The sequence below is a fragment of the Anolis sagrei genome, chromosome 1 (genome assembly GCF_037176765.1).
Source record: "Anolis sagrei isolate rAnoSag1 chromosome 1, rAnoSag1.mat, whole genome shotgun sequence".
Lineage (NCBI taxonomy): Eukaryota > Metazoa > Chordata > Lepidosauria > Squamata > Dactyloidae > Anolis > Anolis sagrei.
In genome coordinates, this window is record NC_090021.1 from 60742438 (window position 1) to 60765586 (window position 23149).

General features: G+C 41.8%; 1 protein-coding gene across 3 annotated transcripts in view; it reads right to left on the reverse strand.

The window, feature by feature from the left end:
* The window catches only part of DISC1 (DISC1 scaffold protein), a 176890-nt gene extending 154598 nt beyond the window's left edge, over positions 1–22292 (reverse strand). For 2 of the 3 annotated variants that reach the window (XM_060753819.2, XM_067465299.1), the window contains exon 1: positions 22168–22292. In XM_060753819.2, the coding sequence (XP_060609802.2) occupies positions 22168–22219 (52 nt within the window). In that variant the 5' untranslated portion in view covers positions 22220–22292. Of the gene's footprint in view, positions 1–2642; positions 2781–22167 lie in introns of all 3 variants that reach the window. The other variant, XM_067465294.1, reaches the window with a different exon arrangement.
* Between the last annotated feature and the right edge of the window lie 857 nt (positions 22293–23149).

A 23149-nucleotide genomic window follows, 5' to 3' on the forward strand; every position in this document is an offset into this window, starting at 1 on the left:
TACCAAACAGTTCGGTTTGAGTTTTGTGCTAAGATCAGCGAGACCAGGGATTGAATCTCCATAAAGCCACAGAATTTGCCTGAGTGATCTTGAGCAAGTCAGATTCCTTGACCTTCAAAAGGAGGCAAAGGCAAACAACTTATTCACAAATCTTGCCAAGAAAACCCTGTGATAAAGGTGCCTTGGGACTGCCATAACTCAAAAATGTCTTGAAGGCACACAATAACAACAAATCTAGCTAGCAGACAAAGAACCATATCATTTTTCAATAGGCTGTCTTATGCTGATGGCATTTTTTTCTGGCAAGAAACAGCAGAAGCTGTTATGGAAGTTATATATCTGAAATCTTTATTGAAAGTACATATTTAAAAAGGCATTCAGAACAATCAGTATAATGCACTTTAGAATCATAAGTCTCAGGATTATCAACGTTATCTCTTCCCTTGTACAGGATTTGTATCAGCACAACAGGAGGTGCATAAGCTTCATCAAAAACTGTCTGAGACTAAGTCAATTTCCAAACATCCAGGGACCTTAAAATAAAATATATATTTGAACATGTACAGCATACTATGCTGAGGTCACTGTTGGTATTTAAGATGTTAATTTCCTGATTGCGTGGAAACCAAAACACCCAGCAGAACTTTACATATAATGGTTTTATCTTTGTTCAATAACTAGGTTTAAAAGGTGTGTCTTCCTGTCCTGACTTCCCGGACAAGTCATGAACTGAAAGAAATTTGGCTTCAAAGAATCAGGTAAGAAGACCAATGAATTAAGTTGGTAATTTATAAACAGTTTGCGTCTGAGATAAGCACTTTGTTTCTGAATTAATATAGGAAGTTACACTTCCCGCAATGGACAATAGTTTTTGCTTTCAGAGGATTACATGCTCTCAAGTGAGCCAATCCCATGTGTTTTTGCATGCATCATGGATTCAAAATAGCTCCTGAAGAAGAAGTCATCCAGAGTATTTGTTCAGAAATTAGGTTATTCCACTGTGTCTCTGCATAGGAAAAGGTTTGAATGTCTGCCACAGAAAACAGATCATAGAATCATAGAGTTGAAAGAGACCACATGGGCCATTCAGTCCAACCTCCTACACTACAGAAAAAGACAATCAAAGCACTCCTGACAGATGGCCATCCAGCCTCTGTTTAAAAGCCTTCAAAGAAGGAGCTTCCACCACACTTCAATGCAGTAAGTTCCAGTATTAATCAGCTCTCACAATCAGGATGTTTTTTCGAGGTGGAATCTCCTTTCCTGTAATTTGAACCCATTGCTCCAAGTCCTAGTCTCCAGGACAGAAGAAAACAAGCTTGCACCCTCTTCCTTATAAGGAACGGAGATGAGGAATTGGTGCTGAATAATTTCCCAGCTCCGGTAGAGATGAAATACAAAAAAAGGAATAGAATCATACAGAGGAGAAGCAAGCAGCTTTCTCCTCTGTGAGTTGATACTCTGGTTTCCATTTTATTTTCCATGACACACTATGGACTGTCTAATAGTGCACTGGTATGCTCCAGCACAGGTCTCATCTATACTGACAATGTAATGCTGTTCAAAGCTAGCTTCAAACTGTGATGGTCAGGCAACAAATTTCCACAAAATTGTGTATAAGAAAGCTCTTAATGTGCATCAGCGCTCTGTGGTTTGTGTAATCACCATACAGGCCTCAAACTGGTTCCAGGATTTCCAACACATCTACATAGTGAAATCACTTTCTTCAGTATCGATGTGAAACTGCATTGAATTGTAGATGGGGCCACAGAGAGATAAAATAAGGTTGCGGACAACAGCAATTCCACAAAGGGGCAGCAACCAAAGCCACATAAAATACCAACTTGCGTTGGGCTCAAGGCCATCTACATCAGTCTAAAATAAATTCTATGTGAATAGTTATCTGAGTAGAGAAGCAGGTGCTTAACATATGAAGAGGTCCTGGATTTCATCACATCCCTAGCTACAACTTCTCTGATGAAAGGAAAGGAGAAAGAGTAATGGGTACCCCCGCCCCCAAAAAAATCCCCTGTAACCTTGTAAAGCCTCCTTCACTTCACCTGTGCACACTCCCCATGTTCAGTGGAATTGTTGTTATTTATTTTCCTATCCCTGCTCAATTTACCTTCACACGTTCTAACACTCTACTAACAAGGCCATGATTATGATAGCAGACCTCTATCCTTGTTTGGCACTGCAGTGGTGAACTGCTTTCTTGCTCATCACTCCAGTGCTCCACTCCCTCTGCCCCACATTGTTTATGCTGTTTCAAGAATTCTGGATATATGAACTTCAACCCGCCTGAAAACAACCTGCCTTTTGGCTCATCCACCTCAATCTCTCAATGTGTCATCCCAGGATTCTAGACAATTGCTTTGCCAACCATTCTGAGCTCATTCTGAGCATGGACTTTACCCCTATCTGACCACTATCCAGGGCCAAAAAGAAGTGGGCCTCAAAACCCATTCAAACTGCCAAATATCATTTGTTCAGACAACCCCAGTGCCTTCACAAAACTCTAAGGACTATCCCACGGGAAGGAGTAATGGGGGGGGGGGAGTAAGGGAAAGCATCCCTAAGAGTGGGGACCTACTCTGGCAAAATCTGTCTTTTGGGATGGCCAATCATCCCACAACATTTACCCATCTTCTTCCAGCTGTTGTCCACTTCCCACCACTTTCTTCAACCAGGAGTCGGGGAACACCCAAGTCCTGAAAATGGACTCCTCTCTCTGTCTTCGCACGTTGGTAAGACAGATTTCCACAGGCAGCCACTACAATCTGTTTTGCCAGCATACAAAGAAAAGAAAATGAGGAAAATTAGAGTGGGATAAGATCCTTAATCTGCTATTACTTCTATTTGCCCCTCTCCTCCACGACTCCAACGAAAGCTATGCCCCCTATGTAAGTCCTGTTCTAACTGCTGGTTTATCACTACAGCCTTGCTTACTTCTAGCCAGTTGGAGTAAACAGAGAACAGATGACAAACAGATGCTATCGTCTTCTTTCTCTTTCCTCCAACTGTGACTGTGACAGCAATGTAATTGTCTATGTCCTTGGGCTTCGTGTTGTTTCTAAAAAAAGAATATACAACTTTGCAAAGTCTTCCCTGAGTCTCAACTATTATATACCAGACAAGAAGTTTAGACTTCCTAAATGCAAGCTTTTCCTGTCATAAGAAGCCATTACAAGGTATGCAGTAGAAATCATTAACTGGTAGAGAGGATGTTCCCCCTTAAGGCAAAGAAAAGGTTGAATTTAGAGTTTTTTCTTCTTCAAATATATTTTGGCAAGCAGTATCCAACAAAACATCCAACATTCTGAGTGCACTGAACTTCGCCAAATAAAAACACAGAATAAAGTGAGTAATTTTATTCATTTTTCAAATCCATATGCCCTTTGGTGACAGCTCAGTAAATAGGCAATGGAGTAATACCTGTTCGATTAAAATAAGACAAGATAGAAATTAAAACAATGCTTTTCTGAATGGCTGTGAAATATAAGATGCTACTGTTTTGTGACAGACTGAAAAATCCTTTGCTCCTGTTGTTTAGGTTACCTCAAACCATGTCCTTATGGCTTACTTGCAGTAATGAAGTGCACATTCAGACTGCGATGACACTGGACACTTCTGAAAACAAGAGGAATACCAGCTGGCAAGTGGCTTCCTGTTATTCATATTACTCTAACTAGCAAAAAGATTCTTCTCATAGGTTTCCTATTCCCAGCAGATACCATCTGCTGTAATTAGCTATGGCTTATGCAAGCCAATTAAACAGTTTTTTGTGTTATCATTTTAAGTGGTGAGCTCATTTTGTTTTGCTGAACCCTCAATACCTAAAGAGACTGAAGTTTCAAGATGCAATTTCAAGAGATGCAGAGGGGGTGTGTTTGACTTTGAGAGGTATTAATCAATAATGATTTTTTTTTCTCTATACATTTCTCTGTTGCTAATGTCGGTGTTAAACACAAGCACAACACTTTGATTTCAAAAACTCTAGAATCTGAGACAGGACTGCCAGAAGTCTTCTTGGAGACAATAGCCCTCCTATATTTGTTGGTTTGTATAACATCCAGTGTAGGAAATAAACTGAAAGTGGCAAAAGTATGATAGCTGGGACCCTACACTGGTTGGGGTCAGAATTCATGAAGGGAAGACGTGCGCGAGACAGCACAGTGAGTGAGAGACGAAGCTGCAAGGGAGGGAGGAGGAGCGGGTCTACGGCTCACACATCCTGTCCTCCCGGAGCCCCGGCTCCTCCACTGTTAGAAAGCAGCCAGGGAAAGCAGAAGAAGAGGGGAAGGGGGAGGGGAATCTGGTTCCTGCCACTCTGTTCGCACTAGGGCCTTGTAAAAACCTTTCCAGGCTGCTAGCACACTTTCCACCCTTCAAAGAACGCAGCCCCAGCAGCTGGGAGCAGTCCAAGTGACTTCCCTTCATTTATTCTGACGCGCATTGAGCAGCTAGCGTAGGGTGTGCAGAGTCCCAGCTATCATACTTTTGCCCTGAAAGCAATATAGCAAGAGACATGAGTCTACTCAATGTTTGGATGGTACATCACTTTAAAATACTAGGGATGTTGTATTTGGATACCAAGTAGAATTCATCCATACACATGTGTCTTAAGGTTTCTCCTTAAGTGTATTCTAAGGTTTCTCCTTAAATGCACCATAATTGTTGGGATGGAATCGATGGAACACTAATTTCTTTTGAGGCTTTTAAGCAGAGGTTGGATGGCCATCTGTCAGGGGTTCCTTGAATGTGATTTCCCTGCTTCTTTGCAAGAGGGTTAGACTGGATGGCCCACGAGGTCTCTTCCAACTCTATGACTCTAATTGTTGTACCTTTAAAAAAAATCTATGCTAGCATAAGACCTATATGAGAAAGGGATGTCCTTTATTCTGGACCCCTGTAAAATAGGTTGACCAACCATCCTCTAGCATCGTCCATTTTATATACTAGAATCCAAATTTCCTTTATAATTTAGAAAGCAAAAGAGCAAGATCAAAATCTCTTAAAATTAAGACATAAGTATTTTGCTTTGAATAAATAACAAAGAACTCATGGTTTGTTCATTTTAAAATATTTTGACTACCTGGAAGATCCACACTGTTATCAATGCAGGTAGTCCATGCACCAATGCAGTTCACACATACTCTGTGCATGATGGTCAGTTTGGCCCCTAATGGTCTTGTGTGGATGAGCTTCTTTGAACCAAGCTGGGTTGGTTATTGAAATGAAGATACACAATCTACCTTTGGGGCCATCCTTTACTAGCTTGTCGGATTTTCCCAGAGCTTACTCTCCACTAACATAGCCTTTAAAGACACAAACCCACTTCTGAAGCATGGCGAGATGGTAGGATAGGCCATTGTGGAAAATGGTCTTAAATACATAAACAAAGTTATAATATTGTCCTGCCTTCCATCCACCACAATCAGTAGCAAAATATCTATCTCCTGATGATCTGTTCTATATACATCAGTTAGGGAAGAAGCTGAGCAGGGAAGCTTTAGTAGCTGGGAGGAATTAAAGCAAGGATTTCAAGTTATGGGCTGAAATATCTTCCTCCAGAGTAATATGTCATGGGTAAGAAACAGTTCAGTTAAAATCAACACTGTACAATTCCTATTAATAGACAGCCTTTTGTATTCTTTTTTAAATATAATGTATATTTCTCTGAGGTGACGTACGTCCCATTTTTGGGAAAAAGACTGAATTTAAATACAATAAATTAACAGTTTGAAGTAGATACAATTTGTGGCTACAACATACATTTCCAAGCACAATTGCAATTGTCCCTCTAATTTTCTCACAGCATTATTTATCCTCCAAAAAGAAACTTATGAGCCCAAAGAATATTCTTACCTGAAAAATCAGATAAGAATATGCAATAATAATAATACTTGATTTATAACCCGCCACCATCTCCCATCAGGCTCACAAACTAGCACACAAATATGCCATACATAAAATGCATAATACATAAAATAAAATAAATCAACATGAAAACAATAATAACATTACATAAACCAGATATATAAATTGTATAAAACCTCTATTTAAAGTATAATATAGTAAGTTAAACGATCCATATAATAATATAGCAGCCCAGGTGAATGCACATAGAATGTAAATATAAAGTGTGCTAGTATGTCTGTACCAGAAGCTCCAACTTTATTTTCTTTCTATTAAGTGTTTGCATGCATTCCAAAGTTTCAGGGATTCAGCAAAAAGGTGGCTTCCTTTGGTTTGCAGTCATGGGGCAAGCCACCTGTCTATCATTGTTAAGTTTGGATCCGCCCCTTCTCCCAGGGAGATAGGAAGGGAAGAGGGGGCCATTTTTAGTTAGTCTTAGTGAGGAAAGCTAAGTTAAAGGACATGGACAAGCTTCACCTGCAGAAAAGCTTAATTTCCGAAGACATTCCGGAGGGAAATTCCCAAAGCTCTGGCTGGGAGCTTGCAGCCTCTCAGCCTTACAGCATCTGAGGGAAACAGCCCTAAAGTCTTAAAGAAATTCAGGAGGGAAAACAGCTTTACAGACCCAAAGAACTCTAGCTGGAGAATCTGCAAGCTTTGTCTGGTAGGTTTACTCAGTACCAAGATGCAGTTTGGAATCGGTAGTAGATCCCACACCAACAAAACTTAGATAACAGACAGCCTGGGAGAGGTTAAAAAAGGGTTTTCCTCTCAAAGCATAAGAACAATTAATGAAGACAGTTGCCTGTCCCTTGTGGACAAGATTAAGGAAGCCACCAGTTGATTTAAAGCCTTGAAGCATTTGTTTGACTCATTGAAGATTTGAGAAATATCTGTTTAATTTGTTCAATAATAAAGGACTTTGTTTAACCTTTCAAGCCATCTAAAGACCATTTTTTCAGGAAAATCCTTGAGGGCCTCTTTTGTGGCGCCTTGGCTTCCCGCTGGGCACAAGGTGCACGTCCTATTTCAAAAGACAATTATTACAGGTCCAGTGCGTGACAGAACAAAAGTGCTAAGTGATTGGCAGTCAGTTACTGTCTAGACATTAACTACTGGGGGGAAAAAAAGTTTTTAACTCGTTCCTAAAGTGTTGTAGTGTAAAGGCTTGTCTAAATTCCCCAGGGAAGGCATTCCAGAGCTGGGGGGCCACCTCCGAGAATGCTCTCTCCCTCGTCCTCATCAACTGCACTAGAGATTGAGGCAGGACCAAGAAGAGGGCCTCCTGACAGATCTTAGAGCCTGCACCAGTTCATTGGGGGAGATGCAGTCACAAAGATGGGCTGGACCCAAACTATGCATTGGCAAACTGAATATGCAAACTGAGTATGCAATGGGAAACTGATTGTTCCTCATAAACAGAAGAACAAAAATTGGCAGGGAGGAAAGGAGCTGTGTGTTTGTGCATAGCCACTCAGAAGCTCTGGTCCTTTCCCAGAAGAGCGAAAAGTTATAAAGTATACATGCAATAAAAATACATAAAAATCATACAGTCAAAAGTTGCAGGTGCTCCTTTCAGTGACTGGGTCCATTCTATTTCCCCTTTAATGCACAGAAAGTGTGTTTCAGCTCCTGCTTTAATATCGTCAGGACCCCAAAAGCCCTGTCAATATTACAATGTTGACAACATCTTTAGCCAGTTCACTGTTTCCACGTCCTGGATTCACCCCATTCAAAACAAGCTAAATACTGGGCCCTCATTGTTTTGTGTTTCAATCATTTTCTGGGCAGCAATAGTATTCCTGACTCTGTTGTGTTCTGGTTTGATTACTTGGCTCTGATTCTTGGTGTGAATCCTGGCTCTCAGCTCCACCTTGACAGCTGCCTGTGTTTTGCCTTCAGATTTCATATTTGTGCATGGCCTCCTACATTTAGAAGATCAACCATAAGACATATTTTACATCACATTGCTGTGTGTGTGCGTGCACGTGTAAGTGTATGCCATCCTGCTAGTAAAAACAAAGAAAGTTATTCCAACCTTTACATAGCCAGAGCTCAGTAATTTAAACTCTGTGCCAATAACAGCCCTAGTCAGAAAAGTGGATGACCTATAAAATGTGGGTGTCTAATGTATTTCAAAGATAGTTTTATTAAGCTAATTCAAATTTCAGATTATATATATGCCTGAATAAAAAAATTTGTTGCGACACAAAATGGACTTTTAGCAATATTAAAAGAATCTTTTTGATGCCTTGTAATGGCATGTATGTTTGCCCCATCTAAGGGCTATTTAATAAGACCCATATTCTTATTCTATCTGTTGAATGATAAATCTTTGGCCTTGGCCCTATCCCCCTGTTCCTGTCAAGGCACCTGCTGAGAGCTTCAGTCTAAGACTCATCAGGCAGATAAAGGGCAGCATGACGGCTCACTGACAGCAGCCAATTTAAGAAGCAAGCACAGTTTGAGTATTCCAGCTCAACTATTTGAATTTTTAATTTCACCAAGGGAATACATTGCAAATTAAGTGTCTGACACACAGTCCATTTGGAAGGATGATTGCATTTACTGAAATAGAAAGTAATTTGCTCACAGCACCTCAGTAAAGATTGCACTTAATGAGAATAAAACAAACACAGCCATCACTGTTGATGAAAGCCTGAAAGTCAGAAAGGTCCAAAGTCCATGGAGTAAAAATCCAAATATTGATACTCTTGCTATGATGGATCACTAGCAATTCAAAACATGGCACCCAGGTTTTTAAGAGTATTCATTTCATATTCAGGACTGCTCCATAAGAATCAGAACGAAAGAAATGAAGGAAGGTAAGGGGGCCAGGGGAGATACAAATGTTATAACCAATTTATTCCAATACATTAATTACGCTTCTTTTTACACATATTGCATGATACATAGAAGAAGAAATATGTGATAGTTTTCCCCACGAAAACAGTCTGACTCCTCCAGTCCCATATGAACTGGCTATTATTAAAGAGAAATCAGTGACATGACATCAAGCTTTGTGGGAAAATGTCTTCTTTTAGTTAAAAGATCTCAAGATTTATTTTCAGCTAAAGATTTAGTTTTCAACTAAAGACTAATTTTATCTGAAACATAGATCACCACACAGATCTTTCAACTCAAAAAAGACATTTGTTGAAAGATTTCCTAAAAGGGTCTCAAAAAGATTTTGAGATACAGAAACAGTTGGCTTGGTACCACTTTCATATTACCGTATTTACGCGATTCTAATGCACACCTTTTTTTACCTAAATAGCCCTGCCAAAATCGGGGTGGGCATTAAAATCACGTAATATGCCCCTCTGCTTGCCAAGGCCAGCTGTCTTGAGGGGGAGGCTCCAACAAGACAGGGCATAGGAGGCTGTCGAGGATGCCTTCACTAGTGCTGCCGCTGCTGGCACCTCCTCCTATTCCTCCGCTTCGGGGCCTGGGGTTGGCAAGGGAGCTCGCCCTGACAATGCAGCAACCCAGGCAAGAAGGAAGATGCAAAGGCGGCCACTCACCCCAGGTCCCAGGAGCCGCCATTGCCTCTTCCTCCTAGGCTCCTGGAGCCACTTGCTTTGTGCCAGCTCACCGCATTTCTGGCCACTTTGCTGGCCTTCTGCAAGCCCCAGAAACCAAGGAGGCTGCTGCTCTTCCTCCTCCTCGTGCCTTCACCTCTTCGTCTTTGGCTCCTGGGACTTGCAGCAAGCAACCAGCAAAGGCACCTGCGGCACAAGTGGGGCTTTCAGCATAAGTGGGGCCTTCGGCACGACTGGGACTTGAAGCGCAAGCAGCGTCTTTGGCACAAGCAGAGCCTTTGACATGACCAGGGCTTGCGACACAAGCAGGGCCTTTGGCAAGAGTGGGGCCAGCGAAGAGCATGCCAAGCAGCAAGTGGACAGCAAAGGTGCCAAAGCGGAGGAGGTGACAGTGGCAAAGACAGCGAAGGCAGCCTCCAACTCCCTGGCTTGCTGGGGCCACTGCAGAGCTCCTTTCCTTTTTCTCTTTCTCCCTTCCACCTTTCCTTTCTTTTGCCTTTCTTCTCTGTCCCTCTCTCTGCCTATTTTTCCAAGGCTCCTTTCTTCCCTTCCTTCTTGCACATTCTTTCTATTCTCTTTCCAATGTGCATTACATTCACCAGCAAATCCTTTTTTGTTGTTGTTGTTTCAGGGTCTTGAAAATTGAGGTGCACATTGGATTCGATGGCACACTAAATTTGAGTAAATACAGTGTTCTATAAATCTGTTTCTAGTAAGCCTAGGCTGTCAATCACATTTATCTCTGAAATATTCTATATGGTTAGGAAACATTCCATTATAGGCATGTAATGATACTAGTCATCTTCTCTGGCAATCCAGAACAGCTTTGAAGTCATGCTTCCAAAATAACATGCTTCCAGAATAACATAGCAGTTCAATTTTATTTATTTAAGAAACGTGCAATCTGCTTTTCAATCAAACTGATCCTCGGGAAAGTAGAACAGTAATGAAAAAACACAATCACAATGAGAAACAGCAAAATTGAAATGGCAACACAGACAGCGAAATTCTTTTCCAGGCTAATTGGTTGCTTTAAAAAATCCTTGATTGCATGTTTAAGTGGACTAATTTATTTGAATGACTGGATCTTAGATCAAAAAAAGCTATACAGGCAGAAGTCAACCACTGAGAAGAACTTGCCTTCAACAGACAGAACTGACTTATAAAAATCTTGAAAACATTTTTCTTGTTCTATATTAGGAATTTTTCATCTTAGCTCAATATGTGATAATTATTTCTAATAGTCAGCCCAATCCAGTGGATGAAGTAATGAATCTCAATCCAATTCCTTGCTCAACTGGGCCTTGTGACATTATTATAATCTCCTACACAGATGAGTATGTGAAAGACAAGAATGACACTTATTCATAGTATGATATAGTTATCTCCTTTCACTATATATACATATTTGGAAGCCATGCATCAAAACAGAAACTGATATAATATTCTCACATGGTTATATGAATAGATCCCACCCCCCCCCACCCCCGAAGTGGCCCTAGGTAATTTTCAATGGTAAGCAAACAGTATTTTGCGCCCCCCCCCCCCCCAACCACTCACTGATATATGTCTTCTGTTCGTTGTGGGAGTTTTGTGTGCCATATTTGGTTCAATTCTATCATTGGTGGAGTTCAGAATGCTCTTTGATTGTAGGTGAACTATACATCCCTGTAACTACAACTCGCATATATCAAGGTCTATTTCCCCCCAAGAGCGCCTCAAGAGCACCCCTGGGCAAAATCAACTATACTGAAAATGCTTACTTTGCGTAATGGGTTGAGCCGCCCCTGCCCCCCCCCCCCCCCTTATACTAAGGAAATAAATATTTTTCTGTGGGAAATGATAATAATGTAGGTCGGCACTGAAGCATAAGAATAATAGTGCTGTAAGAGTGAGAGGTGCCCCCCCTGGCCAATGCATGCTCTGGAATGATGAGAACTCTAGTCCATCTGAAGGCTAGATGGTCATCTGTTAGGAGTGCTTTGACTGTATGTTTCTGCATGAATAATAGAATAATAGAGTTGGAAGAGTCCACACGGGCCATCTATTCCAACTCCTTGTCATGCAAGAAAAATACAAAGTACTCCCCACAGATAGCCATTCATCCTCTGTTTAAAAGCCTCCATGGAAGGAGTTTCCACCACACTTTGAGGCAGAGAGTTCCACTGTTCAACAGCTCTTATGGTCAGGAAATTCTTCCTAATGTTCAGATGGAATCTCCTTTCTTGTAATTGAAACCCATTGCTCCGTTGAGGGTGCTTCCACACATAGATAAGACCCACACCAAAATGGGTGAAAGTCATGAAGCCACTCTGAAGCTCCCCATTAGGGTCCCCAAACTTAACGGAGAGACTTGTGCTGCTGGCAGGCCTGCTGGTAAGTTAGGGGATCCAAATGAGGGGCTGGAGAGAAGGAGGGTGGACGCAGTTCCAGTAGTCAGTCCCCACAAGCCCAGCACCTCAATAAACCCGGAGCTTTCAGTAAGGCCCAGAATTGTTGAGGTATTTAATCAATGTGGAGTAAACCATCGTTTGGACGCCTCCAGTAAAAGCAAGACAGATCCCGTGTTTTGGGCCTGTCTGGAAGGGCTCTGAGTCCTAGTTTCCAGGGCAGCAAAAAACAAGGCTGCTCCCTCTTCTTTATGACAGCCTTTCAAATATTTAAACATGGCTATGTTGCTTCTCAACCTTCTCTTCTGCAAGATAAACATACTCAGTTCTTTAAAACACTCCTCATAGGGCATGGTCTCGAGACATGAGAAAAACATGGCAGAGGGTTGGAATAGATGACTCTTGGGATCTCTTTCAACTCTATGATTCGATGAAGGGCAAAGTGCCTAAATCTTATTACAGATCCCACAATGGGATTTATATCAATGGATGCTTTACCATCATCATCATCATAGGCAATCCCTTGTGGCCAAGTATGATTGCGATGCTTTACCATTCAGCAATTGATTCAGTTGTCTTACTCTAGTTGGGACCTGCAATTGGCATTGGTATCCATCTTAGTTAATGAGACAGAACAAATTAGAGGTTTTAATATTGCCATTTGATTTGCAATTGATTCTTCCTTATTAACAACTTCCTGAAAGCTGACTTGGGGCCCTTCTACACTGACCATTTAATGCAATTTCAAACTGGTATTGAAGGAAGTGGTTTCATTGTGCAGATGATTACATTGGAAATCCTTGACCTAGTTTGAGGCCTGCATCAAGGGCTTTCTTTCAGGTGCTTTTGTTTTATGGCCACCGCAGTTGGAAGTGAGCTTTGAACTTTCTTAAATGTTCATTATACATGAGGCCTAAGATATTAATTTTTGGATGACATTTAATATGCCTCCTTAATCTTGTCAGCTGTTGTAGTTTTATGATTTACTATTTTTAATGTGTCAATATTTAATGGTTTAATTTTAGATATTATGGTTTATTTGAGATAGCAATCATCATTCAAATTCTAGGTTTGGTTTCTGCTACCAAGAGGAAACATTGGGGATAAAGAGTTAAAAATAAACAAAAAAACATAGCCTTACTTTATGTTTTTTCTGCTTGGTGAACAAACATTTCTAAGTGGTATTTCAGTGGTGCAAACGCATTCATGTTACAATATTATGGGCACTTGGTAGTGGTGGTAATGTTGTTATTGTTGTGTTGTGTGCCTTCAAGTCATGTCTGACTTATAATAAGCCTAAGGCACGTCATCGTGGAGTTTACTTGGCAAGATCTGTTCAGAGGGGGACTGCCTTTGCCTTCCTCTAAAGGTGGCAGATTGTGGCTTGCCCAAAGTTACCCAGTGAGTTTCCTTAAGCAAGTGGGACTTTAAGCCTTGGTCTTCAGAATCATCGTTCAGTACAGGCCACTACACTGTGTTGGCTCTTTTATAGTCAGCCACTTATTTAAACAAGATTCTTCAGCCATGCAATATTTTGCTACTAAACTATCCACAGAAACAAAGCACAATTGCATTTATTGGGTAAGATAGTAGATATCGTGGTAGATATTTAATGAAGTGCCTGAAAAACATCCTGGGGCTTCTTCTACAGAAAAGACAAAGAAATCTATTGAAAGAGGTTTCCTATTCCGGTAGAACAGTGTAGGCTTTATCTTGAAATTGAAAGCCTTTTGACTCTTTGGGGAACTATGAATGGAACTGAAAAGGGAACACCCGAAGGAGTTTGAAATGGGTTGCAAAGACTCCACTATTTAAAGAATTCTTCCTTTGGCAAGCACAGCTCACATGACTACACAAACAGGAAGAAGTGTAACATTCTAGCAGTTTCTTGATGTGTTTTGAAAATATGAGCTAAGATTTGTTCTAACTGCCTTCTTGGATAGGAATTTCATTATGCTTTTCCCCTCTCCTCTGCACTCAGATACTGCATAAACCTCCAAGCTGCCTTAAAAAAGAATAACTGCAGGGTTAGAATGCCCTCTGTAGGACTGAAGCAAGGCAACTCACAAAGATGGCAAATTTCTGCAGATGAAGCACATGCTGCTGCTCCTATTGTTATTATTATTATTCCCATCAATCGTCTTTATTTATGCCCCAACCTTTTTAGCAAGACTAGGACTCAAGATTGGTTTCAGATTAAAATTATTCCAATATAGTTAAAAGCGAGAGAGAGAGAGAGAGAGAGGTTTTCCCTTTGACATTAAGTCTAGTTGTGTCTGACTGAAAAGCCAGCGTTGTCCGTAGACAGCGACACCTCCAAAGTCATGCGGTCAGCATGACTACATGGAGCACCGTTACCTTTCCGCGTGCCAGAGCAGTACCTATTGATCTACTCACATTTGGAAGTTGTTGAACTGCTAAGTTGTCAGAAGATATATATATACACACACATACGTATACACGCACACACACTATTACGAATATATATATATATATATATAGAGAGAGAGAGAGAGAGAGAGAGAGAGAAAATTAAAGTTAAAGTTCATAAGCTTGTCATAATTTGACAAGTGATTAAAAGGCATACACACATGCACATGAATTATTTTAAAGTGTGTACTTATCAGTTTAAGTGAATGATGTAATTCCTTTTATTATTTATAATAGCTCATATATATATATACACACACACATATACACACACACTATTACGAATATATATATATATATACATATATGAGAGCTATTATGAATAATAAAAGGAATTACATCATTCACTTAAACTGATACGTACACACTTTAAAATAATTCATGTGTGTGTGTGCCTTTTAATCACTTGTCATATTATGACAAGCTTATGAACTTTAACTTTAATTTTCTAGGCAACATTCAAAGATGACTTTACCAGTATACACCTGCCTCAGATGAGCCCTTATTCACTCTCTGAATAAAAAAGACTTTTCCGGCTAAAGTAAGAGCGTCAAGGAAGGAGCCATTCCAGCCTCCTTAGGGATGGAGTTCTAGAGCCTAGGGGCTGCCATTGAGAAGGCCCTCTCTTGGGTAGCCACCAACTCACCCAGGACTGAAGGAGCAACCTCTCCTGGAGATTTTTGGGTCTGAGGAGGCATGTACAGAATCTGTTGGATAATCAGCTAAATAATAATAATAATAATAACAACAACAACAACAACAACAACAACTTTATTTATATTTCATTCTATCTCCCCGAAGGGACTCAGGACAGATTCCAAACATAGAAGGCAAACATCCAATGCCCGAAAACAACAACAATGCATCCATATTAACAAAATGTAAACAACCCAACATATAAACATGAATTATGACTTAACAAATAAAATTAAATAAAGAAACACAGCCTGTTATAACAGACATAAGACAAAACATCAATAATTTCCCAGTTCCTTGGGACAAATCGATTAATCATTGTTCAAGATATCTATTGAGCTGGTGGTGTGAGCAGGGCACGGATATGGATGGCAATTATAAATCAGAGGTATAATGGTAGAATTACCAACTACTGTTCCTCCTCCTCGTAAGCTAGTGAGCAAAGGTATGTCTTCAACTTTTTCTTGAAAGCAGGGAGGGAAGGGGCCATCTTTAACTCCTTAGGAAGGGAGTTCCAGAGGTCGGGGGCAGCCATGGAAAAGGCCCTTTCTCTCGTTCCCACCAGCCATGCTTGGGACAGGGGTGGGACTGAGAGGAGGACCTCCTCCGATGACCGTAGTGGTTCTCAATGTTGGTACTTCAGATATTTTGCTTCCGGGCCCAATTTAAAGTGCAGGTTATTACCTATAAAGCTCTGCATGGTTCAGGTCCTGCATTTCCCCTTATGAATCAGTTCAGGCTGGGGAGGCCCTCCTCTCCCCCATCGCAAGCAAGTCTGGTGAGGACAGGGGAGAGGGCCTTCTCAGTAGTGCCCCCCCCCCCGACTCTGGAACGCCCTCCCCAGGGAGATTACACAAGCAACCACCCTTACGGCATTTAATAGGGATTTGAAGATATAGCTGTTTCAACAATTATTAGCCAACACTGTAATTGTGGGCAAGACCCCTGTTTACATGGAGACACCTGACTCGAGTAATAAGCCCCTTTTAATTCATAGGAACGGCAGTGTTTTAACTAATGTTTATAATTTTTATTGTTAATGCCGTTTACTTGTATTTTAGCTTATCTTCTTTGCTTTTATATTGCTTGATGTGTTATTATTTGTCTATTCTATTCTACATATGTTACTGTATTTATGTTCTGAGCCGCCCAAGTCTCTTGGGGAGATGGGGCAGGGTATAAATAAAGATGATGATGATGATGATGATGATGATGATGATGATAAAGATTATTATTATTATGGACTTCAACTCCCAGAAATCCTGGATACCTCTGAAAAATCTTATGTATTATCACAACTTTCAGAACTTCTGACCTTCTTCCATTTCTCAGATCAATGAATTTAAGCGGAATAGTTACATAATAAAACCTGTTTTTAACTATTGAAATGTCATCTGTTGCCTTGGCACTATAAGAGAGTTTCACGAGACCAGTCGCTCTTGTTGCCATGTGGTTTCGAGGCAACAGTGTAGTAATAATTAGGCCATGGACCATATTTTCGTTCAGTGGGAGCCACTGCTTTAGTTCAATGTTGGGGTCACCAAAATTTGGAAACAGTAAAATGTTTCTGAATGCTACTCATTTACACAAATCTTTTAGCAATGACATAGACTTCTAGAATTGTTACAACAGGATTTGTGTCAATGTTGAAACCTTAACATTTGACTATAAAAGCAACAGTAACCAATTCCGTTCTGATGTGATCACACACAGTCTTTCTGTATCACAGAATTCACACAATGACATATCTATGTAATTTGGTGTGTGAATTTCAAACATCTAAATTATCACACAAAGTAGTCGGATTATAGTAGTTGTTCTAAGCAGGCAACTTTGAGCAAGAGCTAATTACAATTGACCCTCGCATTAGCATGTTTCACTTTTGCGGATTCGTTTATTTATGAATTTGCTCTCTGGGAATCTCTAGGTCCTGCAGTATATGCAAGAGGACCATTCCTAGGGATAATATATCTTTAAGTATCTGTAGGTTCCTCCAGTGCAATTCTATAGTTAACTTCTAACATAAGTTGACCATAAAGTCACACTGAAGGACCTAGAGATTCTTAGAGAGGTCTTTACTCAGGTAAAATGTGGAGGTTTTTTTTAATGTTGCAGTTCTTCCATTTTCACAGGAGTCTTAACTCCAGTGAATGTGGAGGGACATGTTAATTTTATAATACCTTCAAACAACCCAACAACTAAATTCCTCTGACAACCAATCTATTTTAGAAATAGGAACACCAAAACCTAATTGACATATACAGAACATTTTCAGTAAAATCTACTTGAGTTTGGTGAGATTACACTCTCTTATGACATGAGCTTGCAGTTTTGGACATATACCACATATACTCAAGTATAAGCCAAGTTTTTCAGCCCTTTTTTAGGCTGAAAAAAGCCCCCTTGGATTTATACTTGAGTAAAGGTTATGTATTATTTTACTCTGTTGTTGTTATTGTTGTTGTTATTGTTGTTGTTATTGTTGTTGTTACATTTATTATTTTACTCTATTTATTATTATTATATTTGCATTATTTTACTCTTATTAATATTACATCTATTATGTTACTCTATTATTATTACATTTAATATTTCACTCTATTTATTTTACTCTTAAATGACAGTTTTATGTAAATATTAAAAAACGTTTAACCTACTGATGCTTCACTTAATGTAATTTTATTGGTATCTATTTTTATTTTGAAATTTACCAGTAACTGCTTACCATTTCCCACCCTCAGCTTATACTCGAGTCGATATGTTTCCCAGTTTTTTGTGGTAAAATTAGGTGCCTTGTCTTATATTTGGGTTGGCTTATACTCTAGTTTATATGATACTTTACCATTTCTAATATACCCTATCAACAGATGATTTTGTACATTGATTTTATGGCTTTGGAAATAATACCAAGAGAATTGGCCTGCTATATTTTAAGCAAATATCTGGACTAGCTACATTTTTTTTTTAAAAAAAGGGACAACCCAAAGAACAATCCAAACTACTCTGTCTTTCTTGATGATCTCAAGAAAGGAATATGTCAAGGTCAGCAGAGTCTGTTTTTGCAAGATTCAAATACATATTCAAAGTTTTGTACACTTTATCAGTCAAATATTTTTGCAACTCAAGAGTGGAGTCAAATAGGGTTATATCCTTTTCTAGTTTTTCAGTTCACCTCTTTTTCTGGGTTCTATAATCATAACTTTGATCACTTGGATAAGGACAAAGCAGCAAGACCCTATTTGCATCCCCCAGCCAGATGTGATGTAGAAATTCAGACACTTCCTTCTCTTTTCTGAACAAACATCCCTATTCGCTATTTTGAAGAATGAGGAAATAGTCTTGGCAGACAGGATACCCATCCCCCTTCCCATATGCCAGTCCTAAATCCGTTCTAAATCACCTCTTTCCCAAAACAGAAATTAGCTTTAAAAGGAAAACACAGGGGTGCCGTAATACTGTACTTTTTCCTATGTCCTTGTATGACAGCTTTGAGGGGCCTTGTTGCTGACGCCAACTTATGGCAAGTCTATCACAGGGTTTGATTGGAAAGTTTCAGTTAGAAGGGTTTTCCCATAACTTTCTCTAAGACTGAAGGAATATGATTTGCTCAAGGGCAGCCATTAGATTTCCACAGCTGATCTCCAAGAGTCCTAGAGTGCAAACTTGGGCCCTCCAGGTGCTTTGGACTTCAACTCCCACAATTCCTAACAGCCTCAGGCCCCTTCCTTTTCCCCCTCAGCCACTTAAGGACCTGAGGCTGTTAGGAATTGTGGGAGTTGAAGTCCAAAATACCTGGAGAGCCAAAGTTTGTCCATGACTGATCTAAATTAATGCAGTTTGACACCACCTTAACTGCCATGGCTCATTGCTATGGAATCATGAGAGTTGCCATTTAGTGGGGCACCAGCCCCCTTTGACAGAAACAGCTAAAGATGTTGTAAAACTATAACTTCCATGAGTCCATAGCATTGAGCCATGGCAGTTCAAGTGACATCAAGCTACACTAACTCTGCAGTGTAGATGCAACCATAATCAAGCACTCAGACTGCAATCCCACACTTATGAATATTCTGCTGAATGACACTAGAAATGCTTCTACACTGTAGAATAAATGAACTGACATGTGAGTGTTGCTTAACCTGTAGTAATGAATGAGGATTGTGATCTAGATTCCACTATTAGGCCCAACTATTATAAACCTATTGAATCACTGGTGTTAACTAAGGGCAATTCCACACAGCCATATAACCCAGAATATCAAGGCAGAATAACCCACAATATCTGCTTTGAACTGGAATATCTGAGTCCACACTGCCATATAGCCCAGTCAGAGGCGGCCCTAGGTAATTTTCAATGGTAAGCAAACAGTATTTTGGTGCCCCCCCCCCCAACCATTGATATATATTTTCTGTTTGTCGTGGGAGTTCTGTGTGCCATATTTGGTTCAATTCCATCATTGGTGGAGTTCAGAATGCTCTTTGATTGTAGGTGAGCTATACATCCCAGTAACTACACTTGCCGCACTTGCTCCCTTGCCTGGCCCGCTTTGGGTCCGGAGGCGTGCCTGAAGACCCCGGCGTGTGCACCAAAAGTCACCTCTTCTCCTGACTTTCTCCTCAGCCATTGGGACCGAGAGAGAGAAAGAGAGAGAGAGAGAGAGAGAGGTGGAGATGCCCACCTTTCCTGAAGGTAGGCACAAAAACAAAGGAGGGAGCGGAGGTAGGAGATACCTCCAGCTGGAGGGGCTCTCTCTCTCTCTCTCTTGGTCCCAATGGCTGAAGAGAAAGTCAGGAGAAGAGGTGACTTTTGGTGCGCACGCTGGGGTCTTCAGACACGCCTCCGGACCCGAAGCGGGCCAGGCGCGACGGCTCCGCCCCTTGGACCACCCGTGGATTGGGGAGAGGAGAGGAGGCAGGTGAAGCGCCGGGGGATCGGGAAAGGGAGCCGGTCATGGGGAAGGGATCGAGTGCGGAGAATGATTGAGCGCTGGCTCTGCTCGTGCACCCGGTGGCCAGGTGGAGCAGGAACGAGAGGGGCTAGGCGAGGTTCAAGGGCCCAGCCCCTTTGGGAAGAGGATCGCCCAGCAGCGAGGCAAGAAAGCCGAGGCTCCCCCCGGACTGCTAGGGCTGTTGTGAGCTGAGGGGGCACTCTTCAAGTGGCAGTCGAGGGGCATTTACAGAGGTGCCTCTGTGCCCCTGGCAAAAAAAAGTGTTCTGTGACCGCTTACTTTGCGTAGTGGACGGGCCGCCCCTGAGCCCAGTTCAAAACAGATAATGTGGGATGGAAGGGAGCCATAGAGTGTTTGCATTATTTCTGCTCAAACTGGGACTAGCAGCTGAATGTAGACCAATACAGACACTTCCCAAGTTGCAAACAACATGGGTTCTGTAGATTTGTTCTTAAGTTGAATTTGCATGTAAATCAAAACAGGTACATTTGTAAGTGTAGCTCCAACCAAAAATATATATGGGTTGCTCTGAGGTTTCCTGGCTGTATGTCTATGTTCCATAAGCATTGTCTCCTGATGTTTTGTCCACATCTATGGCATGGCATCCTCAGAGGTTGTGAGATCTGTTGGAAATAGGCAAGTGAGGTTTATACATCTGTGGAATGTCCAGGGTGGGAGAAAGAACTCTTGTCTGTTTGAGGCAAGTGTGAATATTGCAATAGACCACGTTTGTTAGCACTGAATGGACTTGCTGCTTCAAAGCCAGGCTGCTTCCTGCCTGGGGGAATGCTTTGTTGGGAGGTGTTAGCTGATCCTGATTGTTTCATGTCTTGTTTTCATGTCATTCAAGATAGAATGCTTCTGGAACATGGCCATACACCTCGGAAAAATCACAGCAACCCAGTGGTTCCAGCCATGAAAGTCTTCAACAAAACAAATATATATACGTGTTAGCTCTGGATGGCATAGGGAAGGGTGAACACTCTGTGTTGTTAGTTTTGCTGTCTGTACCCATTCAGAAGATTTCACCTCACATTCTGTCCCTGTGATAACTGAACTGTGAACATTTTGGCTTGTTGTGGAACCAAGGATTGGTGATAAAGCTTCAGTGGAGACCCCTTTCCCCCATGATAACTCTTCCAGGAGTGAATTTCCCTTCCAAAGGGTAGGTTTCTCTCACTTCCTGTGGTCACACCCCTATTCTTAACTATGAGTCTTTTGTAAGTTGGATGTTTGTAACTCAGGGACTATCTGAGCTAAATTAGAAATCTCAGGATTCCATGGGATGTTGCCATGGCAATAAAGTGGAATCATAGTGCTATAATTGCATAGCATGAATGTGCCCCCAGATTGAAGTTATTCCATGACCGATGAATATCTATCACAGCAACACAAGCCTGGATAGCCTTTATCAACATTTTTAGCCTAGAAGAGTATAGATATACAGATATAGTCTGTAAATACAATTAAAACTGCAGTATATGGTCAGTGTAGATACTGGCTAGATGTATGCTGCCATATAATGCAATTTAACTGCATTGATCTGGATTTTAGGGCAGTGTAGAATCTAGTCCAATGCTGTCAAATTCCAGTGAAGATCCAGCCTCACATAATGTAGTAAAATTGCACCATATGAATTATACTGACCATATAATGCAATTTCAAACTGCATTATATCACAATGTTGAATTATGCATGGGCAAACTTGGGCCTTTTGGACTTCAACTCCCACCAATCCTAACAGGAAAGGACCTGAGGCTGTTAGGAATGGTGGAAGTCCAAAAGCCCTGGAGGGAGGGCCCAAGTTTGCCCATGCCTGTTGTGACAGCAGGGACCTCTATGGGACATCTTCTGGGCCCTTGGGTGTGTCTACGCTGTAGAATTAATGCAGTTCAACAGCAGTTGAACTGCTCTGGGATGCCGACGTTATAGTTTTACAAGGCCTTGAGCCTTCTTGGCCACAGAGCGCTTCATCAAACCACGACTCCCATGAGTTCATAGCAGTGAGTTGAAAATGTTGGGAGTGGAGATGCCTATTCCCGCTCCCGGCCAGGAGGGGGCGCGCGAGAGGAAGGAGGCTTCCCGGGGTGGCGGCGAAACCCCTACCAGAAGGGCTCGTGCTTCCCCGGGCAAAGGAGAGGCGGCGCGCGGCCGTCCCGGGGAAACTCCTTTGTTTGCTGCCTGTTGGCCATCGCCACTCCCACCCGCTTCTGCTCCCTCCCGAGAAGCCCCCACTCCTCACCGGGGTCTCGCTCCGTGCCGCCCGAAGCCGAGGGGTCGCCGCTGCTCCACATCCTCGGGTGGCTGCTTCCCCTCCCCTCCTTCCCCGCCCCCAGACCGTCGGAAGGACCCAAAGGCCGCCCCGTTTGGCTTGGGAAAGAGGCGGGAGGGACGCCTCTTCTCTCCATCCCTCCCTCCCTCGGGCCTCCCAGGCGCTTCCCTCCCTTGTATCCGCACTAGAGAATTAATGCGCTTCGGCCCCGCTTGAACCGGCATGGCTCAGGGCTGTTGGAATGTTGGCAGTTCACTTTCACAGGGTCTTTCTTCAGCCATCGCGGTCAAAGAGCGCTGGGGCCTTGCGCCAAATTGCATCGCCCAGGATGCCATAGCATTTGGCCAGCTAAAGGACCTCATCGCACTAGAGAATGAATCCACTTTAAATCTGGTTGCTGCCTCTTGCAGAATTCTGGGTTTTGTAATTTAGGGAGGAGCCTTTAACAGCATCACTAAACTACAAACCCCAGAATTCTGCAAGAGGAGGCAGCAACCAAATTCATTCTCTAGTGTGATGAAGTACAAAGTGATGCCAAGCTGCATCAATTCTGTTACAATGAATGAGAAACTCCCTCCTGGGCACACACAAGTGTGGAAGGGCTGGAGGCACTGAACAGGCTGCGCTCTAGTAACAGGGGATTCTTACTTCAGATTCTTACTCAGACGGTCTCTCTTTATGTGCCTTCAAGTCACCTGCTAACTTACAGAGACAATGAAGGAATACTCAGAAGGTTTTCCCCAGTCCGTTACTTACAAATATTGTGTGCAGCACCTGGTATCTGGCACAACCTGGGGATCACAACTAGACAGTGAAGACATCTGCCCTTGCGCTTTGCTATGCTGCTGAATATCTATGCCCAATGTGGAACTCATCTCGCCATGCTAAAACAGTGGGTGTGGCTCTTAATGAGACATGCCGCATTATTACAGGGTGTCTACACCATACACCA